At 39.5% G+C, this 22,074-nt stretch overlaps 3 protein-coding genes across 3 annotated transcripts in view; all 3 read right to left on the bottom strand.

Annotated features, from left to right (window-relative positions):
* LOC135334204 (uncharacterized) overlaps nt 1-22,074 on the bottom strand; it is a gene marked incomplete in the record, with an annotated part of 688,739 nt that overhangs the window by 106,477 nt on the left and 560,188 nt on the right.
* Nucleotides 680-8,222, bottom strand: LOC135335565 (uncharacterized). Its single transcript, XM_064531101.1, has 13 exons — nt 8,033-8,222; nt 7,618-7,751; nt 7,131-7,457; nt 6,995-7,033; nt 6,895-6,932; nt 6,295-6,637; nt 5,771-6,128; nt 5,418-5,595; nt 5,189-5,328; nt 3,604-3,683; nt 2,110-2,181; nt 1,859-1,945; nt 680-1,202 (listed from the first exon to the last, which is right to left on the bottom strand). Exons 3-13 carry the CDS (start codon nt 7,453-7,455, stop codon nt 850-852), a joined length of 2,013 nt encoding a protein of 670 aa, XP_064387171.1. The 5' UTR covers nt 7,456-7,457; nt 7,618-7,751; nt 8,033-8,222; the 3' UTR covers nt 680-849.
* LOC135336947 (histone H1-delta-like) lies at nt 17,462-18,271 on the bottom strand. Its single transcript, XM_064532827.1, has one exon. It carries the CDS (start codon nt 18,192-18,194, stop codon nt 17,595-17,597), a length of 600 nt encoding a protein of 199 aa, XP_064388897.1. The 5' UTR covers nt 18,195-18,271; the 3' UTR covers nt 17,462-17,594.

Genomic DNA, 22,074 nt, shown 5'->3' with positions numbered 1-22,074 from the left:
TACATATCGCAGTACCATATATACATAACAGTATGATCACTATCCTATATTATATTGCAGATACTTTGAGGTAGATAACCCACTCATTTACATGCACACTTTCCACTAGGTCCACACAAACCACATGCATGCATAACCCTTCACCTGCCATTGACTCTATTATTGTCCCAAATCTGACACAAAAGACCACAAAGTTGCACTGATAAATGTAGTCCATAATAAGCTCCTTTTGAATAGAAACACCTCACTCGATAGTTGAATAAGCTATTGAGTCATAAACGCGTGCCCTGTCCATCAAAAATGTCCCAGAGAGTTCACACACATTGCTAGTTGCTAAAATCGACGCATGTATAGTAAAGCGTAACTTTTCCCCCTGTATTTTGGCACACCCACTTCCCCAATTTTAAATGTACCTAAAAAACCCCCTTAACCAGGGTCTGACTCACTATGATTTGACACTTTTAAGGTTTCAGCACCCCGAGACGTCTATTTTAGCAATTTTCACATTGCAAGTATTTTTGTCAGAAAAATTATTGACACAATTATTATCGTACATGGGTAATATGAATGAGAGTAAAATCGTAAAATGTACGTGTGGATAACTAGCTGCTTAATGAATAACATTAATCATGACATAGGTCACCTACAATGTTGCATGTATTTTGGGCCACTCTTTACCTGTCGGAACTGAACACAAATTTAACAATGACGTTGACAACTATAATAATTATACTGCATGTACATGTAAAATATATATATGGGTTAAAAAGACACTAGACTTGTCCAGTGTTGCAGAAGAAAACTATTATGGTATGCACGTATAGAAAAACTGTTTCATTTTTACTATAGCTATATGCCTAGTACTTGTTCAATGTTATCAGCTACATCAAAACGCATTACTAAAGGACGCCTTAGGCACTCACAGATGTAAGGCCATGTGACTGGATCCTTTGAATCAGAAACTTGGAGACGCATGGCCATCATATTTGTTAGGCGGTGCTCATTATTAGGAAATTGCTCTTGAATATTTTGCAAGTGTGTATACTTCACTCCGAGAGCCAATCCCAAATTGAACCAATTGTTGCTTGCACTCGCCAGCCTCTCACAAATTGTTGGAATATCATCTTGAGTAAGAACAGTGGAGGACGACTCTGTTGTATTTTTTAACTTTGGGCTTTTGACAGGATGATCCGATGATGATCCTATAATTATACAATGTATAATAAATATAATTATCCAAGGGTGTAATAAAAGTCGTAAAGTCCCCTCCATGTACGTTATAATTATTACACGGTCGCGTATATAGCCTATCTACAATTTTGGCTTGTTACACAGCCTCGAATGAACCGCAGAGTAAAGCGGATGTTACTCGAGCTAGAGTACCCTTAATCGTTTCCTTTTCCGTAAGTTGTATCATAGATAGTAGAGGAAGGGGATTAGAAAAACGCAGGCAATTAGTACTACTTCACACGGACAGTCCGTGTTGCAACCTCATTATAGCCGCGACCATGGATGCAGCTTAAAGTGCTGAGCTTGCAATACATTTTTATGTACTAATGCTAAACTAAAAGCTTGAGCAAGCATATAGCATATATATATGCATATATATATATATATATATATATGCATATAGACAACAATAAGCATGCAATCAATAGAAGGTATAAGCATAATTATTATGGTCTTGCCACACATCGACACTGCGGTGACAAAATTTCTGGTCACCGCAGTGACCTCAAAACCAGTAAAATCACACCTCAAGGTATCTATTGGTTGCAAGCATAAGCTCACGTGATCCCGTTTCCAATCCCCTTCCTCTATTATCTATATGGCTGTATGTAATAATAATATCCTATACCGATATCCTTCTTCAAACGCTTTGGAGAGGTTTCATCTTCTTTATCTGATGCCAAAGCTCTTTTTCCAAGGCAGGAGACTACCAGATCTGTATAATTATAATAGAGACACCATCTCACCACAATGCGTATAATAGCCTTGATTCCAGACTAAGACGAGGCTACACAATGCAGTAATGTGAGATGTTGCATGGTGTTAGTGTACAACATGTCTCTACAATGGCAAGGATTTTGTAATGTCACAGTTACTCACATTCTGGCTGTGCACCAGATTGATCGCTCTGTGGAGAACTCGCAGTAGCAACTGTTGGGACATCATGCATTGCTGTAACGGATGGGGAGTTATATTTCTAACGACATAATTCATACACATAACATGGCTATGGTATGAAAGACACCTTCATATTCATTAGGCTAGGCCATCAGCAATCCATTACCCGAACCTCGATCATCCTATTCTCGATTAATATTTAATAGCAAACATCTACTGACTCGTGCATGCGCATAAGTGCTCAAATTTTGAAGCTTTTGTGTCACAAATCCAATACTCATGAAGATCCCAAAGAACACTAGAATGAGCTCCAGGCCATAGTTGGAGCAGCGCTCTAAGCAAGGCATGGTGAAGCATTACTGTAAATAGTTGGTGGGTGCTGATGGACAATAAATGTCAACAAGCAACATGTGTATGTGATCCCTTCCGACCTATATACAAAAATATTTTCAGCTTATGCGAAATAGAGTCATACCTTCAGGGTTTACAATATGTGAAATGATGCTACAACAGCGTGGATATGGGCTGGTGAGAGAGGTGGTGCTCAAGTTCTACACCTCAGTGTGGGAGGAGTACCAATTCAGCAGTCGAGTTATTTAAAGCAATTCATTGTTAGTATAATACAGCCACCTGTATTTTGATTACTGGTATTCATGCTCAGCTGTACCTATACGCACACACATAGCCATGCAGGTAGGCAGGAAATTAAACCACATTCAACATAAACGCATGCATGTTGTAATAATTAAGCAAAGCGACGTTTAGATTAAGTATGAGGGACAAAAGTTTCAGTAAGGAATTAGAAATATTAACGTATGATCAACTTAAGTTAGCGGAAGCGGAATCAGCTGAATGAAATAACAGTTGTGACTGTGAGGGGTGATTGAAGAATAATAGCTAGTGCACATGAAGACTGCATGGTGGTGGTCCGTGGTTAATAGATGTAGCAAGCTTATTTATAAGCGATAGAGGACTGAATGCTTTTACCCTCGGGCTGACCGAGGTACGAATTTATGAATGGAGTAGTGCTGCGCAGTAATAAAACAATGTGCATGCTCACAAAATTCAGTTTGTTTCTTGAATGAAACTTTTAAATTGGGAGGTAGCATTGTATGTGTGTTGCTATAGTGTGGTGTCACCTGCAGAAGCCAGGGGTAGGGTTACAATTCATGTATGCCCTAGCTTAACTATACACAGATTCACATTTTCATTACGAAGAGCGATGATTGTGCTGCAAAAGTGGTTTGCACAACAGCTCATACTATACACGGGAAAAAACAATTGATAGTTTCGTTTAGAGCAGAACACTAGCTATTATACTTTATAGCAAAAAAAAAGTGCATGGAGTAACTTTTAATACAATATACGTGTTGTACATTAACAAGAAGTAATCGAGTAATTTCCAACATATTAAACATGCACTGAGGGCGAGCAAAACAAGCATAGATATGTACGTAGATCAATTATTGTATTTACCTTCACTGACAGGCTTTGTGTAGTACTGGGTAGTGGTTGGAGGACCAGCAGCAGCTCCAGTTTGGAGCACCTTTTGGCCACTAAAATACAAAAAATTAGTATTATTATTGAGACTACTCACATAATTGTATGCCAGCAATATTCCTTATCGTGTGTTATAATAATGATACATTTTATAGCCCTCTAATACGCCTATACCCTGAACCTATGGACTAACTACAAATTAATGTTACCGGGCTCATTATGAGAATGATAAATACATGAGTTTACATGAGTTAAATTAAATGCAGTGACACTATACAGTAGGAGCGTAGCCAGGATTTTCAGCAATAATCAGCAGAGAAGCTCCAAGAAAACAAACCGCGCATGTGTAATAGCTACCTCGAATAATAGCGGCGTGTATATACATCTATATAGCTATACACTGCCATGCAATGTGCAACTCTACCGTATAATCTGGTTAATAACCGTTAATAAGCGCACATCAACTAATAGGCGCATACTGGAGCAGACCAAGAGCCTTGATAGAAGGCACATGGTTTTCTGCACAGTTCTTTGCCCAACAACTCGGTCTCCACACCTCTTTATAGATGTTAAGTCTCTTTCACTATCGGTAGTTTGTTACTGCTGTCAGATATGACTATAGACCTCTTGCGGACAAACAATCGAGCTAGCTATAGTAAGCGCATGCGCCTGTAGGGAAAAGAGTGGGCCTCTATGCGCCTATTATCCAGATGTGCTTATAGAGATTAACCACACCTATAAATATAACCACACCCATGACGTTTCAATGAAGCAAATCTCCATTTACCACTATTTTCCCTACAGGCGCATGCGCTTACTAACCAGTATAGGAAAAACGAAGCTTTAAATCAATTTATGCAACTGATAAGTTGTGGTGTTGAGGCTATCCATGCTGTGTAAACGCAGTGCTATGTGGTATAAAAACTCAGAAATAATTGGCTGAGAATTGCCAAAACTAAGTATAATTATTATCGCTGTATAAATGTGATCATGCATGCAGCCTCTCTCAATCGTAACTATTTTTTGCCCAGTGAGTGGGCCGATCAAAGCAACCCAGTGCTCTGTATATGGCATGTTGCATTATAGTTACAAAAGAAAACAAATTGCTGTATTTAGGAGGAGGCGGCGGCTTAGCCTCGAATATGTTTAGGCGGCGATGCGATAGAACCACTTGACCTTTACCTTAGCTGAAACAGAGGATTCTCCTGTGCTAGCCTCAAGACCATGAGCAGCCTGATATCAGGTCAGCGCTACTGGTGCCGACCACTCCCACCCAGACACTAAAAACTAAGTAGTCTGCAACAGAAGTTTAATTAGCTAGAGGCCCAGTGGTTCCAACCTTATCTTGAACTTAACGTGTTCGAGGCTAATTAGCCACCACCACTGCATTTTGGCACTATTGACCCCTCATATTATAGTTGTGGGAAGCTATGAAATTCAGCAAAACTATATAATGAATTTACTCAAATGGGAAAACTTGACCATGCAATCAGAAGAGTTTGAAATCATTGGGCAACACGTTAGTTATTACAGGCATTAACTAATATTAATGTGAACGTACTCATGCGAGCCATTATTCGGATTTCGACACGAGTCTAGTTTGCAGTGACATTTTGGGGTGCAAGCTTTTTCCTCATGGAAGCACGGACATGATTTCCCATTGCATTGGCTGCGTCCAGCACATGAGCGGCAAGAACTCACCTATATAGTGGGAATTTTCAAAATATTAAGCTGACAACAAAATGCCTTAGGTAGTGCATGCCGACAAGTGAAAACCATAAACCTTTTACCTTGTTACTGTAGGCCTTATTCAATGTTTCATAGTCCAGCTCGGATGGCTGTTTTGCCAGATTCCCATTGTTGTAGTCACGGTCATGAACTCCCAATAGCACCTTCCTCTCTTGCTCACTAACATTGACCACATCTGAACGCTTTCGATACTCCGGCAACAACCAGTTTTTGTCAAACCTGGAAACAAAAAATTTACATGCACATCAAAAACATCACTCATACAAACAATTATAATGTTGGTTTTGAGGAAATTCAGTATTAACAGCGCTGTATACATTATCAGATCGACTTCCCTAAAAACAGGAATCTGTATGAAGAGGGGTCAGGTATACTGCGTATAATTTTAACCTACCAATAGTGCATGATGCTGGCTGGGTCGTACTCAGACTTTTCAATTTCATGTGGCAGATTCAGCTTTCCTCGGAACACTGCATCACAAGCTCTCATGCAACGCCCACCATCTCCACTTTTCATTCGCCTTCTCCCAATAATAAATCGATATTCTTCATATTCATCTTTTGATTCCAGCACATCCCAGAAGTCGGATCGCTGATGCTCGTGATCCAGTCCCAGAGCATGGCCAAACTCATGAATTACCATGCTTCTCTGTTCAGCTTTAGCCATGCCATACAAGTTCAGCACCATTGTTGGGTCGTTTTGGCCAGTATTCAATGCTGCACTTCCGACCTTTGACCATGATATCACTTTCTCTGTAAAATGCATGCATGCATTGTTCATGCCTCTTTCGTGTTATACCAAAATACTCAAACGTTTACGAGGTTTGAAGTGTGTGATGGTTAACTCACATTGTGCTATAAATCAGAGGGCCACTACATGCAGTGTTACTGTGTATAGAGACTGCATGAACATACTCACTGTCACTGGTAAATTCCACACGGATATGAGCTGTTTCTTTTGTTGCTAGCTCATCAGCAATCAGTGGGTAGCTTTTAGCACGGTTATTCCAGACAGTGGCCCAGTCAAGCACATTGTTGGCTGTCAGTTGATCATGGCTATGCCCACATGTCCAATTATCTTTCGTGAGAATCTCAGGGTTCAAAAAATGAACTTTCAGCTCTGGAACTAGCTTCACATCCCACAACAAGTGGTATCGTGCCACCCCACCCTGAGCATCTGTTGGGATGTTGGAGGCATCAGCTGGGTCAACCTGCTCCAGTTTTTCATCATCAGTGGTGCAAAACATCTGCATCCCCTCTATCTGCACATAAATTTAATTAGAACACGAAATTAGATCGTGGGTTTGTGTGTATTATTATACTAACATAATTATGGTTGCCATACAGTAAACATGAATGTTATGGGTACTGCACGTTTGGGAAAATGTATACCATACCTGCATGAGCGTGAATGTGATCTACTTATATGGGGGTGGTTCCGACATGAATATACTATCAATGCTGTCAGATTACCTGCATGACTATACCTAATGAATAGAATCAACCATAATAGGTGTACCTTTGGCAAAGCGGGTGAATCTTCCTTGACTTCGGTATCTGTATGATTAAAAAGGTGTTTCAGCTTCAGCCTACACCATTTCCAATTCTATAATGATTACCTGAAATCATCTCAGAATAGGGTTGATCTTCGACACTCTCTATATAATTATGTAAGAGTATTCAAAGAAACATTATCACTAATATTATTATTAGTCTGATTCTGCAAACCTATAAGGTTATAATACTTAATTATACCTTTACTGAGTTTGCACATTTTGCGTGCTATGCCCCCTTCACCGAGCTCGAGGCATGCTTGCACAAAATTCAAGTAAGTACGATTTTTGGCATTTTTCCACCAGTATAGGAAAACTTTCTGCGCTTTTTGGTCATACGACAATTTGAGATCAGTGTCAATACCAGATGCAACAGGAGGTGGTAAGTCGAATTTCGAGGCAAATTGAGGATAGTTTCCGACATGCTGTGCAATTTCTTTCAAGTGTTTTTTCCTACATGCCTGTCCCAGTTGTTTGTCTGTTACTCCTGTTTCTTTCTTCAAATCGTTGACGATGAGCTTAGACATCACTAAGCAAATAATAATATTATAGGAATAGAAAAGGATGTATGGATATGCACGTACAACATTATTTTCTCACGCATATATAGATCTAATATTTATGGCTATCGATATACTTGATTTTCCTAAAAATGACACACACACGAGCAATCGAACAATGGAAAATACCTTTGTATAGTTATACAGAGGATTTGAGGTAGGCAGTTAAAAGTTGAAGTACTTGAGTTAATAGTTGCTTCACTATCTGCCTGCGTGAGCGAAGGATACCACCACCAACAAGACTGGCCGGCCTCGACAGTCAACTGTGACATTAGTGAAGTGAATGAGGTGGTCATGGCTGGCTGCACTTAAATTAAATGCCTACCAACCTGAAGTGATTAATCATCTGTACAGGTACAGTCTAATTCTACGTGAAAAGCTTAAATTTCCACATATATACTGATTATTACCAGCTCTAGATCATTTTGGCAGAAGATACGTAGCTATATGTAGGTTAAAAATGTGCAGGAAAAAACTTCAGGGTAGGTCTATCTATACCCAAATAGATCTGCTTGCTATAATTATGCATGCAGTATATACTCACATTGCTTCCTTGATTTGAAGTGATGGAAGTAAAAGAAAGTTAGGCACAAGGTTGCATGGTAAATGCTAGTAGCTATATACAAGTAACTTGATACACTGTAAGCGCATTCCTTTATTCAAACCCTTTATAGCCTTTATTTAAAGCAATTCATTGTTAGTATAATACAGCCACCTGTATTTTGATTTCTGGTATTCATGCTCAGCTGTACCTATACGCACACACATAGCCAGGTAGGCAGGAAATTGAACCACATAAACGCATGCATGTTGTGATAATTAAGCAAAGCGACGTTTAGATTAAGTATGAGGGACAAAAGTTTCAGTAAGGAATTAGAAATATTAACATATGATCAACTTAAGTTAGCGGAAGCGGAACCAGCTGAATGAAATAACAGTTGTGACTGTGAGGGGTAATTGAAGAATAATAGCTAGTGCACATGAAGACTGCATGGTGGTGGTCCGTGGTTAATAGATGTAGCAAGCCTTTATAAGCCATAGAGCACTGAATGCTTTTACCCTCGGGCTGACCGAGGTACAAATTATGAATGGAGTAGTGCTGCGTAATAATAAAATAATGGGATGCTCACAAAATTCAGTTTGTTTCTTGAATGGAACTTTTAAATTGGGAGGTAGCAATGTATGTGTGTTGCTATAGTGTGGTGTCACCTGCAGAAGCCAGGGGTAGGGTTACAATTTAACAGTGACATGTATGCCCTAGCTTAACTATACACAGATTCACATTTTCATTACGAAGAGCGATGATTGTGCTGCAAAAGTGGTTTGCACAACAGCTCGTACTATACACGGGAAAAAACAATCGATAGTTTTGTTTAGAGCAAAAAACACTATTATACTTTATAGCAAAAGAAAAGTGCATGGAGTAACTTTTAAAACAATACGTGTTGTACATTAACAAGAAGTAATCGAACATAATTTCCAACATAGAGGAATGTTAAAGATGCACTGAGGGCGAGCGAAACAAGCATAGATATGTACGTAGATCAATCGAACGAATTCACTGAGTGAGGCAAAGAGCGTAAGTTTTGTTTGTTCAATCGAACAACGTACAATATAAATAGAAAAATGCACGTGTGCTAGTGTGGGGCTCAGTTCGCTCGTCCAATAATTATGGTGGAAGCTATAACTATATTATACCCACAACGTGCAGCTCCCAGTTGGACTTCTGGTGTCCCGTTGCCGCAAGGTAACCTATTATGGAATGACTTCAACGTGGATATTGCTAGCATGCCTTTAAACAGTTACATTACTTTGGTAACCATGGCAATGTCCTTTGTACTCATTACATTGCTTCAGCTTTGGGACACGTCGAGGTTCACAAACACACCACACTGCAAAAGAGACAGACAATGCATGCAATTAGATAAACTCAACTCAAGCTAAAATAATTGGTGGATGAAAGGACACGTTCTGAGCAGAGATAGAGTAATAGAGGGATTGGCAACGGGAGTAACTCACGTGATCATTTCACATTGATTTCATATTGATTTCCTCTCAACCATCCTTGATGCGCATTATTTCCCAGCACAACGCCCGCGAAATGAAGTAATATTACTTTTAGTTAGCTATTGGTCTCATGAGACCTTAGAATTGCGTATAGTATAAGGCTACATGTGTCCTGTTCTTTATTTAAAGTGAAGTCCAAGTGTGGTAGAATTGACTGGCTGCCGTAGCCATAATAATGATGTTTTGCCTACAGATCGTGTCTATGTTGACAACTGGGCTGCATACATTTCCTTGACTATAATTTCTTTTGTATGTTTTTTTACATTTATAATCAATGTTTAAGCATGTTGTTTTAACTTCTAGCTATAAGTGGAGGCTATAAAAGATGAATAAAAGTTTATGACGTAGCGCATCACGGATAATCACATTTTTCGACCGTTGCCAATCCCTTTCCTTCCTTTATCTCTATTCCGATCGTGGCTGAGATATAATTATTTGTCTACATACAGTATACGTTGTAGATAATTATATTATTTGGTCTGCCTCTACACAATATATATATACAGCACGATAATTATGGCTATAAGCATTGACTACAATGATCCTTTACTCAAAATGTATACATTACATAATTATACACACTCCGGTATTTTTAGTCCACCATTATCCCTTGTGACACAATGACTTTATGGAGATCTCTGATCGTGTTGTAATAAGATATGAAATCCCTTTACGGAAGTATATCCTTTACACAGTTAAAAATGCAAATGCATAGCTTTCAATTGATCATACGTAGTTACAAAGTTATCTAAATAATTACGTAGTGAGGTCAAACACTCAATGTAATTATGTGAAATTTACGAGTACTTAGTACTTGAGAACATAATTATACCGTAAATTACTCAGTAAAGCAGAAAGAAAGCAAACTAAAATAAAATCTTCTCGAGTGTACTTACATTTTTTGTTTCTGGCCCTGCCCTGACATTCTGATAATTAGAAAATCAATATTTCAGAGCTAGGTGCTGCAGCAGAGCTGCAAAAAAACTGACGCAGAACTATTGGACCACCATTGTGCGAATGTCTTTGTGGGATTTGCAGGTTTTTTTATTATATTCGAAGTTTGTATGCATGGGCGTAACTGTTGCCCACTCTTTGCCTTCCGTGATCACCACACTTTGCTCTTGCTTTATACTCTGGTACTGCATGGTGGCTTCAAAATAATATTGGGACATGCACCACACACTGGGACAGACATCCTAGATAGGTAGAGAATGTGTGCAATTGGACAACCTCAGTCATGAGAAAAACTTTGTCAATGACTATGTGTATAATCAGTAAAGCCATGTCATGATTATACACAATTGCAAAGGACACGCTCCGAGATACATGCACGCACATGAATACAGACATTGTTGTGATGCTCATCTCATATTCTGGATCAGAATATCTTCGCAACTTGTACGTGGAGACTTTCAGTATATATATCTGCAACACTGCAGTATAGTATGATCAGTCAACAAAAATAATAATGAATACATGCAGTTGATGGTACTTTAGTCTGAAATACAGTTGAATCTCTCTGCACAATCTTCTAGAGTCCAGTTCATCAATTAGTTATAGTGTCTCTTAACGGCCAAGCTATGAGACGCCAACTGAAATATAAAGGCCAAGCACCCAGGTTCAAACTAATGAACAGTTTGTAAAAACAGCCCTTCGACAAAGGCCACCCACCTCCAAACTTTTATAAAAAAAGTCACCTAGTCTCGAATTCCAGCCGGTTCTCATTGTAAGCGTGGGAGGGAGAGAACCGTCTGGTGACTCTGGGCAGAACGTTCTGTCAGTCAGGAATGTAATCATCCTGTTAACCACGTGGATAATAACCCACAATTTAAATAGAACTGTTATATAGAGCGGTTGCATTCTCGAAGCTATCTTACATTCTTGTGGGTAAGGCTCCAATGAATGTACTCTTCTTACGGGTAAGGCTCAATGAATATACTCTACCCACATTCCGTCCGACGACAGAAAAGTATGCCCAGAGTCACCAGACGGTTCTCTCCCTCCCACGCTTACAATGAGAACCGGCTGGAATTCGAGACTAGTATACACCTTTTTGGTGATCCTTTATAACATGCATAAAACATGCAACGCTTCTCCATGCATGCATTTGTTTTTCAACTGCTACGATCATGCATGTATGTATATATACTGTACCAAACGTTTATTAGGAAGAGCTAGTACACAACTCCACTTAAAACCCTACAGTAGGCGTTCTGTCCAACCTACGCCACAACCACATGCTGTTAATTGTGAATTAGCAATGAATATAACTTATTGCTGATCTTGTGGCCTACATGCAGCCAATGACATCCATCCAATCCAGTCATGTGACTGTACTTATTGCACACTTTTTTCCAATGTGATTCATCACCATGCATTTAAGTCATCCCAGCCATCTCGAAAGGGCAGCTTGAAGCTATAGATATGTAGCTTTTCTAGTCTGAAAACTATAGCTCTTGAACAGGGTTTTCAGCTTTGTGATCAACAACAAAACCTTTATAACACACTTAGCTAGTCAACGTGTTTTAAGGCTGGTGCACTCGGAAGATGTAATAATGTTCTCAGTTGCTAAGCTAAATGTGCATGATATATTACTTAATGTCTTAGTGATTTATCATTGATGATATCCGTGGACTTTCCTATCAGCGTTGTAAAATGGGACAATAACTCGATTAGCTATTTGAACCTTCTGCATGTATTTAGCATAATATTATTATATTTGTATTTATAGAGTACTACTTCATTGTCAAATATCTCGGAGTCATTGTGAAAGTATAATTATACATCTACAATATACACAAGTGGTATTTAAATCATTATTTTATGTGCACGAGCATTTATCTGATCTCTGATTGTAAGATATGGTACGTATAAGTATCCTTTTACCTAGCCTCCTTCACAAGGCCTAATTATTAGGCCTGCTACTGACTGCTTGCGCATGCGCAAAATTATTGGATAATATTCCCGTAATGTAAACTGAATTTTTACCCGAATTATATCCTGAATAACATAATTACTATATAGACGAAGAATACTCTTCATATTAAAAGTTAGACACAGAGCTATATAGCTAGCTAGCTAGAGACAGAGCTGTATTGGTTACAGCAGCAATTTCTTTCTGATAGAGTCGACTTTCACCAAGGTTAGTGTCAGATGGGCGTGGCCTATCCATATAGGCTATTATCAGCCTTCCCCTCCGTTCAGAGGATTGTTATCCACACTGTTGCAGGCTGTGAGTCTTTTGTTAACATAGTAGGCTAATGGTAGCTATTAGAATGCTATCACACGGGCTAGAAACCTTCTTCTATCCACTTTCTTCAATCCACTTCCGTTCGTTGTGACGTCATGGTTTTACTGAGCATTATACGATGATATCCTGAGTCCCCAGTTTCTGGGGATTATGTGGCGCATGCGCAAACAGTCGATACCAGGCCCTCTCTTCGAGGAAGAGCGGCCTGGGATCGAGGCTACCTTTTACCATAATTATACAGACACATAAATATGCACATAATATATTATTATTGTTTTTAATAAGTGCTGACATCAGCGTTTTACATTCAAATTGCACAGGAAGCGACTCATCACCGACTGTGCAGATATTTTTCCATATCGCACACCCGAAAGTATTATTGCACACTTGTTATTGCACACTAGGAAGTGATTCTTATTTGGAATAAAACATTTTCAGCAGTGAGAGAACAATAGTTTACAAACTTATAATCATGCATTGCAATGTTTATCAGTCTCTTTTCCTGTTTTCTGATGCTCTGTATCACTTCTGTGCTCTGTGCAGTGAAGCTGAGGGTCAGGAGGTTGTCAGTGTTCATATTTAATGCATCAAACAGGCATCAGTGTTGGGAGTGGGTGCTTTGAGCGGCGTATTGCACATGTAGAAGTGTACTGCACCACCATATAAGCCTGTTCAGGCTTGTATAAAGTCGTTTTGGCTTCAAAAACGGTTGTCACACTTTTCTCAACTATAGCAGTGCATGTGTCCTCTTCTGATACACTGGAGCATGATAGAAAGCAAGCACAAGCTGTTTATCCTTCAGAACTATCCATTTTCAAAAACAGGTTGCTGGTTGTCAACGTTTTTCTTGTCTTTTTTTCTTGTCTGTTCTCTACAAAATCTTTAAGTAGCCTTGTGCAAGCTCTCTTGGTGTTCTAGAGTCTTATTTTTTTGTCTTTCTAGCTGTTTTCTTTCTCTTAAACTCGTCTTCAACTGGGAGAACTCAATTTTGTTGCTAAGCATTCTTCTGGTTGATAAAGCAACCGCATGTTGTGCATGCGCAGATTCAACCTGCATTTTGGTTGCCAAGCAATAAATGCATTATCCCATGGATACTGATGATTATCACGAGTCTGTGCCAGTAACTGCACGAGTGCCTGCAGTATCTATAGGCACATTTTGTTGCATTTTGAGTGGGCAGATCAAAGGAAACACTGTGCCAATATCTGCCATATGGCACAGGTCAAGCCTTGAACTGTGCCAATATCTAGATACTGGCATAGTATGGCTGAAGTTACCTAAAGCCCACCCTCCAACCAGTAACCTGAAACGGTCCCTTTTATAGTATAACACTGTTAAACAGATTCAGTGGTAGGCAGAAAACGTTTTTCATGCGTCTGGTGCATTCCACAGCCACCACAAGTAGTTGAAACTAGTTGTCCTATAAAACGAGTGATGTATACACGGAAAGGAATGCACAAGGAATGAAACAAATCAGTTGTTACACAGCTCACTCGTGCGCACAACATTGGATATATTGGCTCAGTAGTGCACTTGCCCTCGAGGCCTGCGGCCCTCGAGCCTAAGTCACTACTGAGCAAATATCCCATGTGGCACTCGTGCATGTGTCACAACTATAACATAATAATTACTACTGTAACATGACATTACTACTGTAACATGACTGTATATAATTTTATAGTGCCTCTCATTGGCTTTCAATACGTCACAAGCCAAAATAAATAATTATTGTGAGGTAGGCAGGCACTCAATAAAATTAATTATGAAATCCACAACGCTAATACGCATGCACTTACCTGACAGAAGTGCTCAAAATAGTGTAAAGGTCTCCGCAATCACTACACTTCACCTGACCAAATCTAGGTATCCTTTGTACTGCACGCATGGTGGCTTTAAATAATTTTTGTCGTGGTTCACCGGATCTAAACACGCCACACTGAGACATCCTAGATAGGTATATACGTAATAGAAAATAATTATGTGCAATGTTGGACTTTTCTCATTTCATCATTTTAACCTACCGTAAGATCTCAATTTAAAGCGACACTTTTACGAAGCCAGAGGTCGCATCTTTTGGAGGTTGAAAAATTATATTGAAGCCCTGGTATCGCATATTTAGAGGGTCGCATCTAATTGGAGGTAACTTTACAGAGTCTACTTGCCTCGATTTCAGGCCGCTTAAAAACACTGATTTTCCAGTGGGCTACAATCGAGGCTAGGGAGTGGCTACATTTACCTCTATTTAGAACGCGACATTAAAAAATAATTATCAACGCAGCTGTCACTACTTTTAGAGGTCAGAAAATTGCTGAAGCTCCTGGGTGTCGCATATTTGGAGGGTCGCCTTAAATTGAGGTCTTACGGTATGAGAAAAACTGGTCAATGACTCCGGCTTTACTAAACACACAATTGCAAAGGACACACTCCGAGATACATGCACGCACATGAATCACACACGCACATGAATACACTACATGTACATAATTATGATACTTACCTCATATTCTGGATCAGGATGTACGTGATCTGCAACTTGTACGTGGAGATTTTCAGTATACCTGCATCACTCAGTAGTATTGATCAGTTAACAAACCTACAGTTGGTACTTTGGTCACCCTTATAGAGTACGAAATGCGCTTTTACATTAAGGATCCACCATCACGTGCAAAAATGCAAATGCAGTGGAATCTCTGACACAATCTTCTAAAGGTGTTAGTTTATCAACGAGCTAGTGCTATTGACCGTTTTAATCACCACGCCTGAACTGAAATATAAAAGGGACCCAGGTTCCAAATGAACAGTTGGTGTATAAAAACAACCCTTGAACAAAGGCCACCTCAAAACTTACTGTTATAAAGGGTTTCTATACTGTATACTACATATTTGGTGACCCTTTTAGTCACTGAACATGCACACATGTACTTAAATAAAACTCTGCGCGAGGCTTTTCATGCGTGTGTGAGTATACAGTGGAACTCTGGCCGAAGAGCAACCACACGCTATACAACGGCCAAGAACTAAGGTGGTCCAGATTGAAACTACAATGACTTTAATGTAAAGAAGCCTCAGGAAGAGGAAGCCACCTCTTTACTCCGTATAATGATCTGCTTTCTAGTCTGCAATGGAAATAACCTCCCAGAGCGGATATTCACGGATACTCACACCCAGAATCAAGAGAAATTATTTTGCACAATCGTGAAAACCTACATGTAGTTATAGCATAGATTGAAGAGAGAGGGATAGGAAACGGAGTGGTGCACGTGATGATTTTACATTGAATCTGCATTGGAGCCTCGAAAATTATCCGCGCTACGCCCTATGAACGAGGCTATTAAGCACACTTTTGCCGGGTAACTCCCAAAGCTGTGTTTCCTCGAGACATAATCTCTTTCAGCAACTTAAAACACGCCTAGTCCATGAGCCACGTGTAGTACTTGCTAATGACTGACCACACCCAGTAAAAAGAGACTTTCTAATAAAGTTATATGTTCCCAAGGCTGTTTTAGAGCTATTGGAACATGTAACGTGTAAGCGTGCTGGTTATGACTGCTTCTTTCTCGAGTTATTATATTTTATACTTACAGTGAAGGCTGTTGGTTAGAGTATTTGGTAGTCATCTGCATGTTCGCACAAACTTTCTATGAGTTAACCTTGCACTAAAGCGCTCACTATAATAATAGCTAGAAAAGACAGAAAAGAGCAAAGACTAGCAGCCATTATGACTCCGACTTCTATTTGTAGATCCACCCTTTTATGTGTGGCATAATAGATTTTCACTTCTGACAGAATCAATTTCTCAATGTGTGGCATAATAGATTTTCACTTCTGACAGAATCAATTTCTCGCTAATTTCCAATCCTACAAGCAGAAACTTTACTAACCTACCTTCTAAACAAATAACTATCATGCATATTTAGAGGGTTGCATCAAATTAGTCGCTTCTAATTGAAGGTAGCTCTACAGAGTCTACTTGCCTCGATTTCAGGCCGCTTAAAAACGCAGTGGGCTACAATTGTTAATCGAGGCTAGGGAGTGGCTACATTTACCTCTATTTAAGATGCTACATTAAAAGTCAATGCAGCTGTCACTTCTTTTAGAGGTCAAAAAATTGCCTGAGCTCGAGGGTGTCGCATATTTGGAGGGTCACCTTAAATCGAGGGCTTACGGTACTCGTTGCTAATGGAATTCAATATTATTCGACACAATTGCAAATGTAAACATTCAATTACCTCTTGACTTTTATACTGAACACAACACTTTTGAGAAGCATCAGCACAGCGCAGCTTGTACCACTCGTTATTTATAGTGATTCCTATATGCCAGCCAGTATGAACCACTAGAAAACGTTCAGCAATACATGTAAATGAAGTCTTAGTTTCGTTTCATAGGTGACAGAGCAATTTAGCAAATGCAAAATTTAATGCCTACAATGGCACTGAACACACCTAGTTAGGCAGTCACAAACATGACAGTATCAGATTATGATTATTATCATGCTCTCACCTTGATTGCTGATTAGTATCACATCCATAGACAAATCTCTCAAACTTGCTTGTAAACCACGCCTTCTTACATCTGCAAGCGTCTAAGCCTCACCTCTAATTATTAGAGCAAATCCACCTTCCCAAGACTAATTTATACCCCTTCTCAGAAGAATTGAGAATTTAATATTATAGGAGATGCAGTGACAATAAAAATAAAAAACACAACACATGAAACATGAAAGGTGGTTGTCTTCTGTTCTAGTGGTGGCTTTTAGAAAAGCCGTTTGAGATAAATGTTCATGAGTTTACTTCTTGGTTGCCTTCTTTGGGGTGCCTGACTTCTTTGCTGGTGCTTTCTTGGGAGCTGCCCGAGCAGGAGACTTCTTCGTTGCTGCTGCCTTCTTTGCAGGTGCTTTCTTGGGCTTTGCAACTCTCTTCTTTGCTGCAGCTTTCTTTGCTGGGGATTTGGCAGTGGGCTTCTTGGCAGCAGGTTTCTTTGCAGCTGCCTTTTTGGGTGTTGACTTAGCCGCAGGCTTCTTGACAACAGCAGCCTTCTTGGCTGCTGGCTTTTTTACGGCAGCTTTCTTTGGAGCAGCTGGCTTCTTCACAACAACTGGCTTGTTGAGCTTGAACGATCCACTTGCACCAACTCCCTTCACCTGGTTCAGGCTACTATCTTTGACCATTCTCCTCAGAGCAAGCTTGGTCTGAGTGTCAGCATTCTCTCCAACCTTGTAGTTGGCCTTGATGTACTTGACGATTGCCTGTCGGCTGGAACCAGAGCGGTCCTTGAGATTTGAAACAGCAGCACTGATCATGTCAGCGTATTTAGGGTGGTCAGCGGGCTTTTTAGCAGCAGCCTTCTTAGGGGCATCTTTCTTCGTTGGCTTAGGAGCGGCAGACATAACGAATTGTTACTTGAGAGAGGAGAGCTTCTTCGGAACTTGATGAGGAACAGTTGAACTCGAATGGTGCGCATTGGAGGGGGGAAAACTTTATAGTAAACATTACCCGACCAGATTGGAGGTTACCGCACGTGACTTGGATCACTGCCCTAGACGCTTGGACTAGAGCTGTTGGCTGTAGCTAACCATGAGACTGTTGTGCTTGTTTGGGATTTTCTGAGCTCTACTGTCTCTTAGCTATAATAATATGGCTGTTTTTTAGCATCTTAAACAATGGAGGGATAGTTAAAGTATATTTTGCATGTAAAATATCAACAAGACAACTCTTTTGGCACGAATGAGACCAAATTTTGTAACCACTTACTCTAAAAGTGGCCATGTTTGTGGTCTACAAGCTGAGCAAACTCAAGTCTTAGCCATATTCAAATACATTCTAGGGCTCTGAAATTTGCAATTTAGGTGGCTAACATGTTGGGCTATTGGTCATAGCTTGCAAAAGTTGCATCTCAAATGTTAAGCAGCTCTATGAGCCAAAATATGTCAAAAAGTTAGCACACTTTCTTCATGGTGGAGTTGTATGTTGAAAAAATAGGTCTATTTTTCTTGCACCAAAGCTTATTGTTAGGCTTTTTAACCAGATACATCAGCTTATATACACTTAATACACACTGTGAATGACTTATGGGAAGTTTTATGGATGCTTATAGCTAAAAGAAGCGCTTTCTCTCCACTCTTCTTGCTCGGTGTTTTATGTGAACTCATATGACGTCATACACACACATGAAGAAGTTGTGCTTGCTTTCTCCCTCCACATAGCTTCATGCAGGCTGTAGAGCTATTCTAAAGGTTCTTAAAATAGTTTTGAATCACATAGAATAGGTTTTGGGGGAAATGCAACTGTTATGAGCAAGTTTTTCAAGCTTGTATTTCTCATCTCTTCTTTCTCCCTCACGTGTCTAGCCATACACACTGTGTGTACTGACTAGAGAGGTACCAAGAAAACACCTTTAAAATGGTTTTTAGACATCGTTTGAAGTATCATTATGGTCAGGAGACAGTGTAGAGTGCATATATCTGTTCAAAACACTCGTGCAAAGCTTTTTAGGTGAGTTTTTAGGCTAACTTTCTGGGCTTTAGTGATCACGTGAAAGCCAAGACAAGACAAGCCCAAAGGTAAACAAATTCAGTTGAAGATGAGTTTCGACTTCCTAAGCTAAGTATGGATGATACCATCTCAACAGGTAAGTGATTGATCATGGAGGTTTAGTTATTAATGGGAAATTTAGATTGTATTGTATGAGAAAAGCTGTGATCATAAAATTCGATCATGTCCAATCATGCCCTCAATTTGTTGAGCATGGTAACAACACTTGACAATTTTGTGCGATGTCCTAGTTTTTCACGTAAGTTTTGTGATTATCGCATAGTGGACTGAAACGAGTTGAAAAGTTAAAGCGTTTTCAGACATTTACCTCCTGGTCCCGTACTTAACGTATTAGCTGTGTGTCATTAAAAAAATTATTATTCACCACCATAGAATTTTCCGTTTTAATTCCTATTTCCTCTTCTGTGTATAACATTAATTACCTTTTTACCTTGCTCGTTTGACTATACTAAGCGGAAGTGCATGCATGTATACATGTATGGTTTATATATGTACATGTACATGCATGTGGTGTACTTACAGTAGGGAGTCCAGACATCCGTACCGTATCTAATGTGTGAATTTGTTAATTTCATTATAGCTGTACTACCATATTTTCCTTGTTCAGATTCCATAGACTCACTCTTGTTTGTTTTGGCCTATTCATTAGATTAGGCTAGAGCACGATTAGTATTTTATCAATATGGATCGATGCTTTGGAAAGAAGTAACCACAAGGTATGTGTGTTAAGCAGTAATTATTATTGCTAGTGCAACGAAGTCAGACAGTTTAGAAGTCAAATTCCTCGAAAAGCTGCTTGCAAATAAAATGAATATAATTGCTTAGTTGAAATTGTTGAAATTGAAACTGTGAATAAGTTTTATTGATTGCCCTCACTTATTGCCGTCTCGTCAATAACTGTTGTCTGAATGTTTATTGTCTTTTGTGTGTACTTAGTGAAGGTACATTTTATGAATTTTAAGGTACTTTTTTACATACGTTCATCTGTAATCAATTTTGCTTTAGAATTGTTATCTTTGTGATCGTCGCCGCTACCACCGTCGCCGCTACCACTGTTTACTACGGTAGTTTTCGGGGGGCAAAATATTCGTGGTTGAGCAATATTTAGTCACTTCGTAGATAATATTTTCATAGTAAAGGTAGGCAAGGTCGCTTCATTCGTGGGTAAAATATTCGTGGTCAGACTTTCAACCTCAAAAACCACGAATATTTTGCCCCACGAAAATTACCCTCTATACGGTAACATGTTTCATAATGTACACATGTCATAGCCGCTACCAACATTGTCTACTGTACATGTCTCATAATTGCTTCTCTTGAATTCTTAGATACCGTATTTACTTGACTAAATGCCCATGGTAAGAGCTCTGTCTTTGTCAATGAACACCCATCTTAAATAATCGCCCATGTATGGGCGTGGCACTGTGGGGGAGCTGAACTAGCACGTGGAACCAGTTGCAAGCATGGCAGCATAGAATATAGATACTTTTTATGATGGCAGAGAGAGAGAGATACCAACACAGAGGGAGAAACACCACTCCTATGACTTAAGAGCTGTGGCAGCAGCCAAAAAGAGCATAATAACTGCTGCTGTGCAAGAGTTGGGTGACCATAGATAGAAGAGAAAGGGATTGGCAACAGAGTGCACTTCCGATACCATCCGCGTTTCGCCTCGAGGCTTACTTCTAACGTGGGAGTCAGTCTAAACATGAATAATTCATGAGAATTGTTTTTGCCGTCTGTAGAAAAGTCTACAAGCAAGTCTACTGCTAAACATCAACTTCACCTCATTTGTGTGGCGATTTGGGACATAGCACACTACTTAGTAACACAACCTTAGCTATAATTTATCATAGGTGCTATAGGAACACAAGCATGAAAAAGCCTCTGACAGAGGCTTTGTGTACCTCTAGCTACTTCACGAAAATCAAGATTATATTTTATTCATTTCTAAATTATACCTACCATCAGGGGGATGTGTTTAAGTGTTGGAGGGGTCTTTGAGAAGTAGGCATTAGACACAATAAGTTTCCTGGGTTTTCGCGGGAGTTTTAGGGCGAACACGGATAGTTTCAGGCCCATCTGTGTACATTCAATGTAAAAGCATCATGTGAACTGCCCCCGTTGCCAATCTCTTTCTCTTCTATCTATGGTGTGACCATGTTGTACCTCCTCAGAATTTTAGCATAATGGCAAATTTTGGGGGAAGAATTACGCTAGCATAATGAGTATCTTCATAACAGTAATATAGGCAGGTTTTGGAATACAGGTCAGTAGTATAAACATCTCTAGCTGATGCAAGACTCAAGAAAATTCATCTGTTGCTATTTTTTCATTCCCACATTTTCCTGTTGCTTCCAGTCGGAGCTGTCCTGGGCACACCCTTTTATAGTCAGCATGCTCATTTAAGTTTGCCTTTAAGCATGCTAAAGTAAAGTATCAGTATCGTAAAGTATCAATTGATTATGCATATCAAGTTTAGAGTCAAATTTTGATCCTCATCCCCTTTCCATTCAAGGATTTCCTCTCCGTAAAATTGTGCTTCCTGTTTTATTTCTTAGATGTGAGGTATGAACGTACACGTACTGCTGGTTGCTAAGAATGTTGCAAGAGTTACTCGATTGTTGTGTGCCTTCATTTGTAATTTCTTTACTCTCTACCAGCTGTTGAGATTGCACATGATAACTTATAGTGCATAACTTGTGTATTCAAGCT

The sequence above is a fragment of the Halichondria panicea genome, chromosome 1 (genome assembly GCF_963675165.1).
Source record: "Halichondria panicea chromosome 1, odHalPani1.1, whole genome shotgun sequence".
NCBI lineage: Eukaryota > Metazoa > Porifera > Demospongiae > Suberitida > Halichondriidae > Halichondria > Halichondria panicea.
The sequence above is the reverse complement of the archived record's forward strand: the minus strand, read 5'-3'. Positions and strand labels throughout refer to the sequence as shown.

What these genes read in the sequence shown, in the direction of transcription:
- LOC135335565 (XM_064531101.1), bottom strand. Translation starts at nt 7,455, where the DNA reads ATGTCTAAGCTCATCGTCAACGATTTGAAGAAAGAAACAGGAGTAACA. An exon ending in CCGAATAATGGCTCGCATGA is followed by an intron (nt 3,684 to 5,188) that starts GTACGTTCACAT and finishes TTTGTATTTTAG; the next exon opens with TGGCCAAAAGGTGCTCCAAA. An exon ending in CACAAAGCCTGTCAGTGAAG is followed by an intron (nt 2,182 to 3,603) that starts GTAAATACAATA and finishes CATCCGTTACAG; the next exon opens with CAATGCATGATGTCCCAACA.
- LOC135336947 (XM_064532827.1), bottom strand. Translation starts at nt 18,194, where the DNA reads ATGTCTGCCGCTCCTAAGCCAACGAAGAAAGATGCCCCTAAGAAGGCT.